The sequence below is a fragment of the Canis lupus genome, chromosome 4 (assembly GCF_003254725.2).
Source record: "Canis lupus dingo isolate Sandy chromosome 4, ASM325472v2, whole genome shotgun sequence".
NCBI lineage: Eukaryota > Metazoa > Chordata > Mammalia > Carnivora > Canidae > Canis > Canis lupus.
Genome location: NC_064246.1, coordinates 75,756,327 through 75,771,254, shown reverse-complemented (window position 1 = coordinate 75,771,254; position 14,928 = coordinate 75,756,327). Strand labels below are relative to the sequence as shown.

Below are 14,928 nucleotides of genomic sequence, written 5' to 3'. Positions count from 1 at the left end.
ATCGAGTCCCACATCCGGCTCCCTGCATGGAGCCTGCTTCTCCTTCTGCCTGTGTCTCTGACTCTCTCTCTCTCTCTCGTGTCTCTCATGAATAAATAAATAAAAAATCTTAAAAAGAAAAAAAAAAGAACCAAACCATAACCAGTCCAGACTGGAGCACAAGGTAAATTCTAATGTAGTTACCTTATGTATTTGGACATTTGAAAACTAATAATGCTAGTTTTTCTCTGAGGGAGCATGTAAGAAAAAAAAAAAAAAAAAAGGTACAGAAAAGTTTGTTTTTTTTTTTAAAAAGAAAAATTTTAAAACTATAAAAAAAATGAGGAGCATCTGGGTAGCTCAGTTGGTTAAGCATCTGCCTTCCGTCAGGGTCCTAGAATCGAGCCCCATTGTCAGGCTTTCTGGTCAGCAGGGAGCCTGCTTCTCCCTCACCCTCTGCCTGCTGCTCCCCTGCTTTTGCTGTCAAACAATTAAAATCTTTAAAGAAAAAAATTGAGGGGCACCTGGGTGGCCCTTCAAGTGTCTGCCTTCAGTTCAGGTCATGATCCCGGAGTCCTGGAATACAGCCCCGCTTGGCTCTCTGCTCAGTAAGGAAGAACCTGCTTCTCCCTCTCCCTCTGTCCGTCCACCGTCCCCCCCCCCCGCCCCCCATTGCTTGTGCTCTCTAGCTCTCTCCTTCTAATAAATAAATAAAATCTTTAAAAAAAAAAAAGGAAAATATCATAGGATATAACCAAACTCTACAGGATTGATATAATAATATAAAACAATCGTATGGTTTTACAAAAAATTATGACGTAACTCTATTAGGAATGTTGGGGATGGAGGTAAGTGGTAAGAAAGACAAATATTCAACTTTTTTTTTTTCTCATCTTTTCTAATAGAAAGTAAAAAGCATTTCAAACTGATTTATCAAGAGATGGCAGGGTTGCCTGGCTGGCTCAGTGGGTAGAGCATGTGACTCTTGATCTTGGGATTGTGAGTTCAAGTCACATGCTAGATATAAAGATTACTTAAAAATAAAATCTTTTAAAAAAGTGAGAGATGGCAGTATAAGCTCATTTACAAATATGGACATAATATGGACATAAATGCCAAAAGAAATAACTAAGAGAACTAATAAAAGCAAGTTGAAAAGTCAACCCCAAGAGGTGTCATTTCCTAACCCCTGGAACCTCATCCCTAGTAAATCTATAGATGAGATAACATTAAATTAGATATGGAGATGTTGGGGCACTTGGGTAGCTCAGTCAGTCAAACATCTGCCTTTGGCTCAAGTCATGATCCCAGGGTCCTGGGATCGAGCCCCATGTCAGGCTCCCTGCTCAACAGGAAGTCTGCTTTTCCCTCTGCCCTTTCCCCCTGCTCGTGATCTCTCTCTTTTTCATTCTCTCAAATAAATAAAATCTTCCCCCCAAAATTCTAAAAACTAGCCAAAAATAACTATTTACACAGTCCTACACAGTAGTGAAGGCAGAGATGTAAAAAGTACTCATATTCTGCTAAAAAGCCTAACAGCCTATGGATAGTTAACTTGCATGGTAACACTTTTGAGTTTTAAAACAAAGTTAAGTAGAGTCTTTCCAAAGTGTGGCTTTAAGAAGCAGCAATGAAGTTTGGAGTCTTTCTGAATATGTAAGATGTAGTGGCCAGTGAGCCTCACAACGAATTACATTAGTCATTATGTACAAAGAACCAAGAAACCAATGCAAAAAACACATAGAAACATGACTTCCAATAAAGTCTTAACTTTAAAATCAACTTCCTCTTTATTTCTTTAAATCTGTTAATAGAAACTTCCGTTTTTAGGTAGCACAAACTCTTTAAAAGGGAGATGTTATTTAGCATTCTTCTTACCTTTCTTGTTAACAGACTCTTACGTCTCATTCCACAAGCCTCTAGTTGTAACCTTCCTCTCAGTGCTAATTCAATTAACATACAGCCACGTAATCCAGATGATATACAGTCATTCCAAAATGATGTGTAACCCTAGTTTAAAAAAAGGGGGGGGAGGGGAAGAAAACAAAATAGTTAATTTACTTTGAATTCAGATTCAAAAAAAATAGAAATAGCCTTAACCCAAGTTATTTTTGGTGCCTTATATGTCTTTTCATAATTTGTAATTTTAAATAAAGTACTAAAAATTACAATTATTATAATCTAGATTAATCTAGATTTTTCAGGTGTTTGTCTTTTCATCACTAATCTTTACATGCAGATAAACAAATAGCTTTGGAAGTCAGAGGTTCTGGGGCGCCTGTGTGGCTCAGCCAGCGGTTGAGCATCTGCCTTCAGCTCAGGGCATGATCCCAGGGTCCGAGATCGAGTTCCACATTGCGCTCCTTAAAGGGAGCCTGCTTCTCCCTCTGCCTATGTCTCTGCCCCTGTCTCCCTCTCTCCCTCATAAGTAAATAAATAAAAATCTTTTTTAAAAAGGAAGCCAAAAAGGAAGCCAGAGGTTTAAAGTACAATGTCTTTCATTCTTCATGAAATTATGTTTACTAGGCTCTTTCAGATTCCAAGGACCCAGCTCATTCACTCAGTTAACCTCTGATGATAGTGGCTTATTATTAGTACTGGTGGGCAAGTTTAAGCTCAGGAAAAACAATCTAGCCAATGTGGCCTCAGAGAATTAAAACATTCATTCAGTGCCTTTTAGTATAAAAACAAAGCTAATTTTGAGAGAATATGTATTAGGAAATTTATCTCAGGGCCCACTGCCCAAAGTTCTGAATAACAAACATTGTAAAGAGATTTAGATGCACTCCCCCTCCCTCACCCAAGAGAAACTTATGGGCAACAACCAATGTGGAAGAAAAACCAGATAGAATAGAGACTGCCAGACATCTAGAAGATCTGGGGATACTTAAATCAACCAGATGGAAGTCTAGGCACTTTTTCAGAGTGAATAATTGGAGTTCCCCAAAATATGAAGCCATGAACTCTGCCACCTACTAATTTGAAGTACCCAACTCTGAGGAAAAAGCAAAATTTGGTTCTCAGAACAGGGTAACATAGAATCTTGGTAGGAAAAAGAGCAGGCCAATCAATTCTGTGAAGAATGGAGAGCCTAGGATTCGGTAGGGGCCTAATCCTTTGGTTCTGTCACTTTCTCAAGATCAATCCTGGTACTTTGCCAGGTCACGTCAGCCTATGTATCAGAAGATGACTGACCAACCATCAAAGTCCCTGGATTCCTCTACTGACACAGGGACTTATTAAATTAGCCTAATGAAGCCCACTCCTAAGGGAAAAGGCTTTGGGAAAGTGAGAATTTGGATCAAGGGAGCCACAGAGGGATAAACAAAGTATCAGTTTAGAGGCCAATTTAAATATGAGGCAGGCAAAGCAGAAACTGGATTCAAGAGAATACTTTTAAACTTAATAAATGGTAGGGGTCTGAGTAAGGTAAGACTGCCAGCGGTTCAGCAAGGTAATTTTAGTAAAGACCATTAAGTTACAGAGGCTATGTAAAAATCCATGGCCTGTGTACTCACACCAATTAAAGCCCTGGAAGGCCTGGGCATGGATTCCACATGAAATCAAAGTTACAGATGTCTGGCTTCTACTCAACTGGACATACAGCTGGAACTCCCAGGTAAGCCTTTACAAACTGTATACAACAAAATACCCCTTGTGAGGCAGTAATGCATGTGGACAGTACCACACCCTGTCTCTGTCTACAAGCCTGGAAATTCCAGATGAATAGTATTGAAAAGCTCACATTTGCTAGCAGAGGATGAAATATGTCTCCATCTCAACTGCTCGGAGGGTAATGGTATACCCAGAGATGTTAGCAAAATGGAGTCTTTAATGACAGATGTTAAAGATCTACATTTAAGTGAATGGCTTTGGGGCATTACCACTAAAAGACATATACTTAAATAGAATTATATTCACATGGGAAAGCTGACAAATGGGCATGGACCTATAGCAAAACATGATCAGGAATTAACCAGGTAGGGGGAGGGAAGAGAGAGAGAGAGAAGAATACTAAGAAGGGCAAGATTTAAAAAATCTGAATGGTATAACTGGATGAGATGACAATGCCATCTTTGAAATTAAGTATATCAGAGGAAAAGCAGTAGACTGTATGAAAGTCCAGTCAATCTGGCCGTGATGTAGGCCAGCAAGAGTCTGCAGTGAATTCATGCCACAACACATGTACGACAGACCAGCAGTGGTGAAGAAATTACTCAAAATTATAAATGCCAAGGAGCCCTTTAATCTTTTCATCTCTAGTGCCAATCTTTTTTTTTTTTTTTTTTTTTTTTTTTTTTTTAAATTTTTTTTTAATTTTTATTTATTTATGATAGTTACAGAGAGAGAGAAAGGCAGAGACACAGGCAGAAGGAGAAGCAGGCTCCATGCACCGGGAGCCCGATGTGGGATTCGATCCCGGGTCTCCAGGATCGTGCCCTGGGCCAAAGGCAGGCGCCAAACCGCTGCGCCACCCAGGGATCCTCTAGTGCCAATCTTAAAACTACATTTCATCAATCCCAAAACAGACATTTTAAAAGCTTATATAAGCTTATTAAAGTCTCTATATGCGATGATGAATATCAACTAGATCTATTTAGAAGGTATTTCACAGCATTTGTAAATCAAACCATCATGCACTACACCTTAAATTTACACAGTGATGTTTCTGTCCATTTTTTTTTTCAATAAAATCTCCAATCTCTAAAATCAGGATGCATCTCAAAATAAGATGGTACCTTAAAGGAAATGTCATATTATAGCTACTGAACTAACTTATATCCATGGAAGAGAGAAGAGACATGTGGCAAAGTTACTTGGAGTACTTAAAACTCAGTACAAGACTGGATGACTGAATAACTATATCCAGGCAGGATGCCAAACCACCTGCGTTCTCAATGAAAAAGATTTTACAAGGGCAGATCAATAACAACCACTGCCCAAAGGATTTCATCTTCAAACCATTAATCTCTGAAACAATTACAAGAACCTGTAATCCACGTAGGATGGTCATATTTTCAGGGCAATGATGTGTTTATGCCCCATAAAAATATACCTTGTCTGTTAAGCAGTGCAAGCCAGCCACATTAAAAATAACAGAACAGGTGAGGAAGACTTGGAAATATAAAAGACTTTACGATTTGGCTCAAAAGGCACAACTAGCTACATTTGCAACCATGCTGTAAAGAAGGTAAAGAAGCCCCAATAATGACTATGTATTCGGGGATACCACACAGCTCTGGCACTTAGAAGTCAATAATCATCTCAGATCCCTTAATGAGTTTGAGATTCTACCGCCAGCAATGGAACATCTTCTTGTCCGTGGCTGGTCTAAGGATAGGTACTCAAAGTGCAGGGTCACACTAAGGGAGGACCACTGACCAATCAACTTACTGATGAAGCAGTAGCAGCTGCCCTAGAAATACCAGCAGCCATGGGACCTTGGGGATGTCCCCACTCACTGTACAAGAAACAACTGGAGGTTAGAAAATTACTTTGGGGCCCTACAAGTTTGTGATCAAAAACCAGTTCCAATATTTTCAAACACAAGGACAGGAGTGGCAGAGATATTCCCACAAAATTCAGAGAGACGTGACTTCATTTGGTTCATGAGCCCAAAACAAGAGGGAACATACAAGAATAGAGGATGTACTAAGACTCCAATATGGTCGTACTGATGAGCTGGGATGCTATAAAGTTTTTAAAAGGCACATTCAAAGATACCATGTGCTGGGACACCTGGGTGGCTCAGTGGTTGAGCCTTTGGCTCAGGGCATGATCCTGGAGACCCACGTCGAGATCCCTGCATGGAGATCGAGTCCCACGTCGGGATCCCTGCATGGAGCCTGCTTCTCCCTCTGCCTGTGTATCTGTCTCTTCTCTGTGTCTCTCATGAATAAATAAATGCTTTAAAATACACACACACACACACACACACCATGTTCAGCTCGCAAGGCCATCAACAAAACTAAGAATAGAACACAAGAGACAAGGAATCCAAGGGCCCTGGAAATGAATTCAAAGCACTTCTACTTGCCTTTCACCATCTCCTTTAATAACAATAAATAATAACAGCTAAGTAGAAACTTTCCCAATGGGATGCCTGCTAAATTAATTACAGAGTCCTTCAATCAAACTTTTGTTGTTCAGAGTCCCTGGCATAACAGAGTCCTCAGACAAATGCCCAAACTTTAGGGCAGACCTTCTGAGAAGACTGTGGAACATAAACTGAGATAAATTACCTTTATTTTATAGTATGTCATTCAGAAGCAAGGAGCCAAGCAGAAAGAATGAATGGTACAATAACAAATGAGGCAATGATCTTGTGGATATGCTCTGCAGACACAATTCTTCCCTTGGTGGGAAGTTCCAAGTTCTAAATTTAGGGGACAAAGACTACAAAAAAGCCCAACATTCTACATGTCCAAGCAACAACCTCCAACATAGCTTTTCCTCAACGATAAGAGGATACTTATTTGGATCTCTAGTTGCCTGATTCCCTTTATTTCTCTCCAGAGGCTCAATTTGAATGGAGAAGATGGTGTTTTATTGGGCCCCTAAAAATGCAAACACTGAGTTCCACCATTTGAGTTACGAGCTCCAGAAGTGCTTAATGAGAAACATTTTGTTGTTTAAGAATCAACTAGATAGGGGCATGTGGGTGGCTCAGTCAGTTAAGCATCTGCCTTCCACTCAGGTCATGATCCTATGGTCCTGGGATCGAGACCATTGTCAGACTCCCTACTTAGCAAGGTGTCTGCTTCTTCCTCTCCCCCTGCCTGTCCCCCCTACTCATGCTCTAATAATAAATAAATAAGATCTTTAAAAAAAAAAAAAAAAAAAAACAATAAAAAGCTTCTGCACAGCAAAGGAAGCAACCACCAAAACTAAAAGACAACCTACAGAATGGAAGAAGATATTGACAAATGATATATCTCAACATCAAAAAATAATAGCCCAATTAAAAATGAGAAGGCATGAATGGACATTTCTCCAAAGACGACACAGAGATGGCCAACAGACACCTAAAAAATGCTCAGAATCACTCACTGTCAGAGAAATGTAAATCAAAACCACAATGAAATATGAACTCACACCTGTCAGAATGGCAAAATTCAAAAACACAAGAAACTAGTTTTGGTGAGGATGCAGAGAATAAGGTACCCTCATGCACTGCTGGTTAGGAATTAAATTGGTCCAGCCACTGTGGAAAACAGTATGGAGATTCCTCAAAAAGGTAAAAATAGAAAAACCCTACAATTTAGTACTCACATTATTGGATACCCCAAAAACACAAAAACATTAATTCAAAAGTATACATACACCCCTGTGTTTATTGTATTATGTACAATAGCCAAGTTATGCAAGCAGCCCAAGTATCCACTGATAGATGGATAAAGAAGATGTGGTGCATGTGTACACACACACTAATATTACTCAGCCATGAAAAGAATGAAATCTTGCCATTTGCAAGAACATGGATAGATCTAGAGGGTATAATGCTATGTAAAGTAATTCAGAGAAAGACAAGATTTATAGGATTTCATTCATATGTGGAATTTAAGAAACAAAAAAAGAAACAAACCAAAAATCAAACTTTTAACTACAGAGAACTGATGGCTGCCAAAGGACGAGGTGGGTGGGAGGATAGGTGAAATAGGTGAAGGGGATTAAGAGTACACTTTCATGATGAGCACTGGGTAATGTATAGAATTGTTGAATCATTATATTATACACCAGAAATATAACACTGTATGTAAACTATACTGGAAGAGGGGATACAACCAGAGTATCATGTAAATATCATAAAAAGGATACAACTAGAAGTATTATACAATTTTCCCTCATATAACATGATATATATACCCATAACATGAAAAGGAGGTACAAAATAGTATAAAGTATGTTCCTAAGTTGAAATTTTATGTATACATACATACATGATATCATTAAGCATTAATACATAAAAACCCTCTTTAAATGTTCATACTGTTAAAGTTCACATTCAAAAAAGTTCTTATGGACCTTTAGTCAGGAAATATGTACAGAAAGATTTATGTAACTTATTTACACAGTGTTCATTACAAGTAAAATAACAGAAGCAAACTGAAAGTTAAAAGGACTAAGGGCATCTGGGTGGCTCAGTCAGTTAAATATCTGACTCTTGATTTTGACTCAAGATTATGAACGGGGGGTCAAGAATAAACCCGGCTGAGCATGGAGCTTGCCTGAATTTCTCTCCCTCTGTTCCTCTCTCTGCTCACAAGCACATACAAGCACTAAGACTAAGAAATCTCAAATAAAATGATTATGACTATAAGTGCACCTGCTTATTTCATAAACAAACATCAGTCCAACCTACCCATATTATCATTTATAATAGGGCAAATAAGGACTTAACAATTTAAGTGCCACATCCTAATTAATCTCATCCAGTCAGAAGCAAAATTAAACCTGATATCCCCAATTTTACAAAAGTAAAAAAGCACACATACACTAAAAGAATTAAGAAGACACACATAACACTAAGATATACATTTAAAAAAAAATTACACAACAGACAAATCCAAACTGAGGGACATTCTACTAAGTTAATGGGTAAGAACTAAAGGAAATCCTATTTAAAGAATTAAAGGAAAGAATGACAATGACTCATTAAGAAAGACAATGATTCATCAAATAGAGAATCTCAGGAAAGAGATGAAAATTCTATAGTTAAAATTAATAACTGTAATGGAAAGTTCACTAGAACTCAATAGTAGGTATGAAATGAAAAAGAACAGCAAGGAAAAAGAAAATGAAGAATGTCAAGTATATTTCAATTAAAAAAAAGAAAAAGAAGAAAGCCTTCAAGACTCCCAGGAGTAAAAGGACAATCTCAAAAAAGAGAGGAAAATGCAGGAAAAAGAACAGCTGAAAACTTCTCAAACTAGGAAAATAATCATCTAAGATCCAGATGCTCAACAAACTCCAAACTAGATAAACACAAAGAGGGCCACCCCGGTGGCACAGCAGTTTAGCGCCACCTGCAGCCCAGGACGTGATCCTGGAGACCCTGGATCAAGTCCCAGGTCAGGCTCTCTGCATGGAGCCTGCTTCTCCCTCTGCCTGTGTCTCTGCCTCTCTCTCTCTATCTTTATGAATAAATAAAATAAAAATTTTTTTAAAAAATAGATAAACACAAAGAGATCATCAAACCTAGACACCTACTAATCAAACTTCTGAGAAAAATCTTTATCATATACAAAGGAACAACACAGTTACCAGTTAACTTCTCATTGCAAACTCTGGAGACTATAGAGACTAGAAGGCACTGAGAGAACACACTTGAAGCATTGAAAGAAAAAAATACGATCAACCAAGAATCTATACTCCGCAAAATTATCTTTCAAAAATGAATGTGAAACAAAAAATGAATTTGTTGCTAGCAGGTCAACCTTACAAGGTATTAACCAAAGGAAGTCCTGTTGCTAAAAGTCTGATGGTATTTCAAATCCATACAGTGGACAGATACAAAGGCAAATTTTAAAAAACTGTGTATTTCTGGGGCCCTTCGGTGGCTCAGTTAAACATCTGCCTTTGGCTGAGGTCATGATACCTAGATTCTGAGATCAAGCCCCATGTCAGGCTTCCTGCTCAGTGAGGAGGCTGCTTCTTCCTTTCCCTCTGCTGTATCCCGTTTGTGCTTGCTCTCTGTCAAATAAATAAATAAAATCTTTAAATAATTTTTAAAACTTCATTTTCTTTTGCCTTTTAAAAATTTATTTAAAAGCAAAAGTTGGGCAGCCCCAGTGGCTCAGCGGTTTGTTGCCACCTTCGGTCTGGGGCGTGATCTTGGGGACCCGGGATCGAGTCCCACGTCGGGCTCCCTGCATGGGGCCTGCTTCTCTGCCTCTCTCTCTCTGTGTCTCTCATGAATAGATAAATTTTTAAATCTTAAAAAAAAAAAAAAAAAAAGCAACAGTTGCAGAATGCCTGTGTGGCTCAGCAATTGAGCATCTGCCTTCAGCTCAGAGCATGATCCCGGGGTCTGGAATCAAGTCCCACATCGGGCTCCCTGTGAGGAGCCTGCTTCTCCCGCTGCCTGTGTCTCTGTGTCTCTCATGAATACATACATAAAAACTTTAAAAATAAAAATAATAATTTTTATGCAAAAGTTGCATAAAAATTAAGTATAAAATACCACTGTTGGGGTTATAACATAAATTTGTAATATTTTTTTAAAATTTGTAATATTTCTAACAATAATGCACAAAAGAAGGGGGAGTCAATAAAGCTATATTGAAGAAAAGTTTCTGTATTTTACTGGAATTAAAGGAGTATTAATTTGAAGAATGTGATAAAGACATAATTTCTAAATATTGAGAAAAAGATCTAAATTAATATAAAGAAGGAAGAAAAGAAGTAAGGGAGGAAACTTAAATGGTGTAACTTCCTACTTTAAGGAGGACAGAGGAACCAAAAGGATTATTTGACATAGAAAACAAAGAGCATAAGTGCTAGCATAAACCCAACTCTATCAATAATTATGTAATTGTGAACAATTTAAATACTCCAATCACAGATAAAAGACTGAGGCACCTGGATGGTCAAGCACCTGACTCTTGGTTTTGGCTAAGGTCGGACTTTTGGTTTCCACTGAGGTCATCGTCTCAAGAGTTGTGGGATGGTGTGTGGCAGGCTTCACATTAAGTGGGGATCTGCTTGAGGATTCTCTCCTCCTGCCGCTCTCCCCACTCAAGCGCATGTGCACATGCTCTTCTCTCTCAAATAAACATATCTTTTTAAAAAAAGATTAAAAAAACTGGTCAAAAAACCTTCAGAAATGAACCTCAGAATAAACCCCAGCAAGAAACAGAATTAGGTAATAAAAATCTTTACACAAAGAGGGTCACTGAGATGCAGAGAGAAGACCTAACCATATGCTGTCTACAAAAGACAGTTTAGATTCCAAAACACAAACAGGTTTTACAACAAAAAGAACATGCAAATACAAATCAAAGAAAACTAGAACAGGTATGTAAAGGACAAAGTAGACTTCAGAGTAAAAATTAAGAGGAACAAAGGAAAACATTTTCATATGATAAAGAAGTTAAGCATCAGGAAGATGTAACAATTATAAAACATATACATATCTAACAGATTCCCAAAATACATGAAGCAAAAACTGACAAGAGAAGAAAAATATACAGTAACAGTAATTGACTACACTGACAATAACTGATAGAACAAAGATACAAACTGAACAACCCTATCAACCAAGCTGACTTAAATGGCACTTATAAAACTCTCCAACAAACAAAAGTAAAATATACATGATTTTCAAGCACACCTGGAATATTCTCCAAGATGGATCATATGGTAGCCTATAAAACAATGCATTTAAAAGGACTGAAATCATATAAAGTATGTTTTACTCCAAGAGAATTAAATTAGAAATCAAAAGAATGAAATCTGGGAAATTTCCATTTAGAAATTAATCTATAGCTTCTCAATAATCCACTGGTCAAAGAAATCATCAAAAAAGTTAAGAAATATTTTGAACTAAATGGAAATAAACACACAAAGTATCAAAATCTATGGAATACAGCTAAAGTAGTGTTTAAAAAGAAATTTATATTTCCATTACATACCTATATTACAAAAGGTCTCAAATCAACAACCTCATCTCCCACCTTAAGAAACTAGAAAAAGAACAAATTAAATCCAAATCAATCGACAGGAAGAAAATAATAAAAATTAGTACAGAAACCAATGAAATGCAAAATACAAAAACTGGGATAAGGGGATGGATCTATGAAACAAAAAGTTATTTCTTAAAAAAAAAAAAAAATCAAAGTTAAAACAGGAATGGAGGAGAGAGAGAAAGGCAGAGAAGAAAAAGATATGCAAATTACCAAAGTCAAAAATAAAACCAGGGGGCAGCTCTGGTGACTCAGTCAGTGGTTTAACACCGCCTTCAGCCCAGGGCGTGATCCTGGAGACCCAGGATCGAGTCCCACATCGGGCTCTCTGCATGAGGCCTGCTTCTCCCTCTGCCTGTGTCTCGGCCTCTTTCTCTTTCTTTGGGTCTCTCATGAATAAATAAAATCTCTAAAAAATAAATAAATAAAATAAAACCAGGGACATCACTTCCAAACCTACAGAAATTTAAAGGACTACAAGGAACACTATAAACAACTGTATGCCAAAAAATTAAATTAAATGAAATCTTCAAATTTCTGGAAAAACATATTACCAAAGCCAACTGAAGAAATAAAAATCGGAATAAACCCATAACAAGAAATAGAGTTAGGTAATAAAAATCTTTACACAAAGAGTGTCACTGAGACGCAGCGAGAATAAGGCTGACCACATGTGAAAAAACCTGAATAGAGGCCCTAGCCACAAGGAACTTTTTACAGGATTTGAAGCAGGTCATTTATACCTCTCTGTGTCTCCATTTTTTTATCTACATCTTAAAAGAGACAGAATTCAATGAAGCACTCCACAAATATGATTCTAACCAATTTAGAATTCCCTAAAGGGGGTATGTGACTTACAGCAAAACCAGACACAATCCTGTTAATTTCTAAAAAAGTGTTTCCAAGTCAATCAAGATTACTTTTTAAACTTTTTTTTTTAAGATTTTATTTATTTACTTGAGAGAATAGGGGAAGGGGCAGAGGCAGGAGAAGCAGACTCCTTGCTGAGCAGGGAGCAGGATACAGGGCTTGATCCCAAGGGCTCAGATCCTGACCTGAGCTGAAGGCAGATGCTTAACCAACTGAGCCAACCAGGAGCCCCTTAAAAACTCTCTAATAGCATATAAAGAACTGTCTGAAGAATAAAGTTAACATATCTCAGGATAGATAAGCATTTATAATTGAGGTACCCGAAAACTGGTGTTTGGCACTGTTATACATAGCCTAGAAGAGGACAAGAAAAATTCCAAGTTTTCATTTGATAGTGTGATCTTCTTAAATGTCAAACTGGCAGGAAAATGTGGGGATATCATACATAACACACTGGTAACAGTTACAGAAGTATGGCAAGCATGTACTACATTTAGATTTTAAGAATCCAAGTTAGACTCTCAGGTTGATAGGTTCTGGAATACACAGAAATCTAAAAATCACCCGTTTTCTTTTCTTTCTTTTTTTTTTTTTTTAATTCAGACAGAGAGAGAGAGAGACAGAGACACAGGCAGAGGGAGAAGCAGGCTCCATGCAGGGAGCCCGACGTGGGACTCGATCACCGGTCTCCAGGATCACACCCCGGGCTGCAGGCGGCGCTAAACCTCTCCGCCACTGGGGCTGCCCTCACCCCTGTTTTCTAAAACCCAAACATCCTGGTACATTGAGGTAATTAATGAGGCCTAAAGAAAGTAGCTTATCATCAGAAAGAATATGGGTTAAAAACCAAAAAATACGGGTACCTGGGTCGCTCAGTTGGTCCAACTCTTCATTTAGGCTCAGGTTATGATCTCAGAGTCCTCGGATCGAGCCCCACATGCAGGGAGTCTACTTGTCCCTCTCTCTCTGATCTTCCCCCCCCCCCCACCGCACCCTACCCCAGCTTGTGCTCACTTGAGCTTACTCACTCTCACTCAATAAAATCTTTAAAAGAAAAAAACAACAAAAGACAAAACAGATCGCAAAAAAAGTTAGCTATCCTTTTCCTGTACAGAAGCGGCCTCTAGGATAGCCCTCAATAACCCCTGCTTCCAGGACGCCTGGGTGGCTCAGCAGTTGGGCGTCTGCCTTCGGCCCAGGGCATGATCCTGGAGACCCAGGATCAAGTCCCACATCGGGCTTCCCGCATGGAGTCTGCTTCTCCCTCTGCCTCTGCCTCTGCCTCTCTTTCTGTGTCTCTCGTGAATAAATAAAACCTTCTAAATAAATAAATAAATAAATAAACAACCCACCCACCCACTCACCCACCCACCCCTGCTTCCTGGTATTCATACCCTCATGTAATTCCCCTCCTTGTGAATATAGGCTAGACTTCCTTCTAACATAGTATGACAAATATGATAGTACATCACTTCTGAGGTTAGTTACAAATACACTATGGTCTTCCATCTTGGGCCTCCTCCCTTGCTCTGCCAGCTGCCATGTTTTGACCTGATCTACACAGACATGTCTAGCAAAGAACGGAGGCTCTCAGTCCAACAACCCTCAAGAAACAGAATCCTATCTCCAGTTGGAGCCTCCAGATAAAACTGAAGCTCTCTCTGGCCAACAATTTAGCTGCAGTCTCATGAAAGACCTTGAGCCACATGCAATGCCCAGATTACTGATCCACAGATAATTATGAAATAAAGTAAGGTTGCTGTTTCAAGCTTCTAAATTTTGTTACACAGTATACGATAACTAGCATAGGCTGAGGCCTAGTAGTGGAGAGACAGGAAAAGGAGGTAATGACCTAAGGGTCTGAGTTTCCCTTGAGGGTAATGAAGCTGTTCTAAAATTGATTGTAATGACAGCTGCACAACTCTGTGTTACAAAAAACCTTGAATTATACACTTGAAGTGGGTGAATTTTATGGCATGTGAATTCCATCCCAATAAAGCTGTTACCAAAAAGACAACTAAGACGCTTTTGTATGTGAAATTACTTCTGAAATCCTAGAACTTTTTATTATTTTGAAAGAATTAACAGTGAAAAAGTTCAGCAAAAATAACTAAACTGATGAAGAGAATGACAATGACTTCAGGAAAAGACAGACTTCAAAGATTAGACAAGAATAAACAGAGACAGAAAAACTGTAAGATTACATTTGCAGGAGATATAAGTGGATACCAAAAAAAATAAATAACTGGATACCCAGAAAAACTGAAGAGTATAAATGGAAAAATTACTAGACAATAGAGAATTCAGAAAAGAACCAGGACTATAAAATTGACAAACATCAACAAATACCATATACAAATAATAAAAAGGAAATAATAAAAAGTGAAAACATTAT

The 14,928-nt window shown here is 38.2% G+C and overlaps 1 protein-coding gene across 1 annotated transcript in view; it reads right to left on the bottom strand.

Moving 5' to 3' along the window:
- GOLPH3 (golgi phosphoprotein 3) overlaps positions 1 to 14,928 on the bottom strand; it is a 55,898-nt gene that overhangs the window by 15,698 nt on the left and 25,272 nt on the right. The window contains exon 2 of the mRNA XM_025436261.3: positions 1,858 to 1,989. Within this exon, the coding sequence (XP_025292046.1) occupies positions 1,858 to 1,989 (132 nt within the window). The remainder of the gene's footprint in view (positions 1 to 1,857; positions 1,990 to 14,928) is intronic.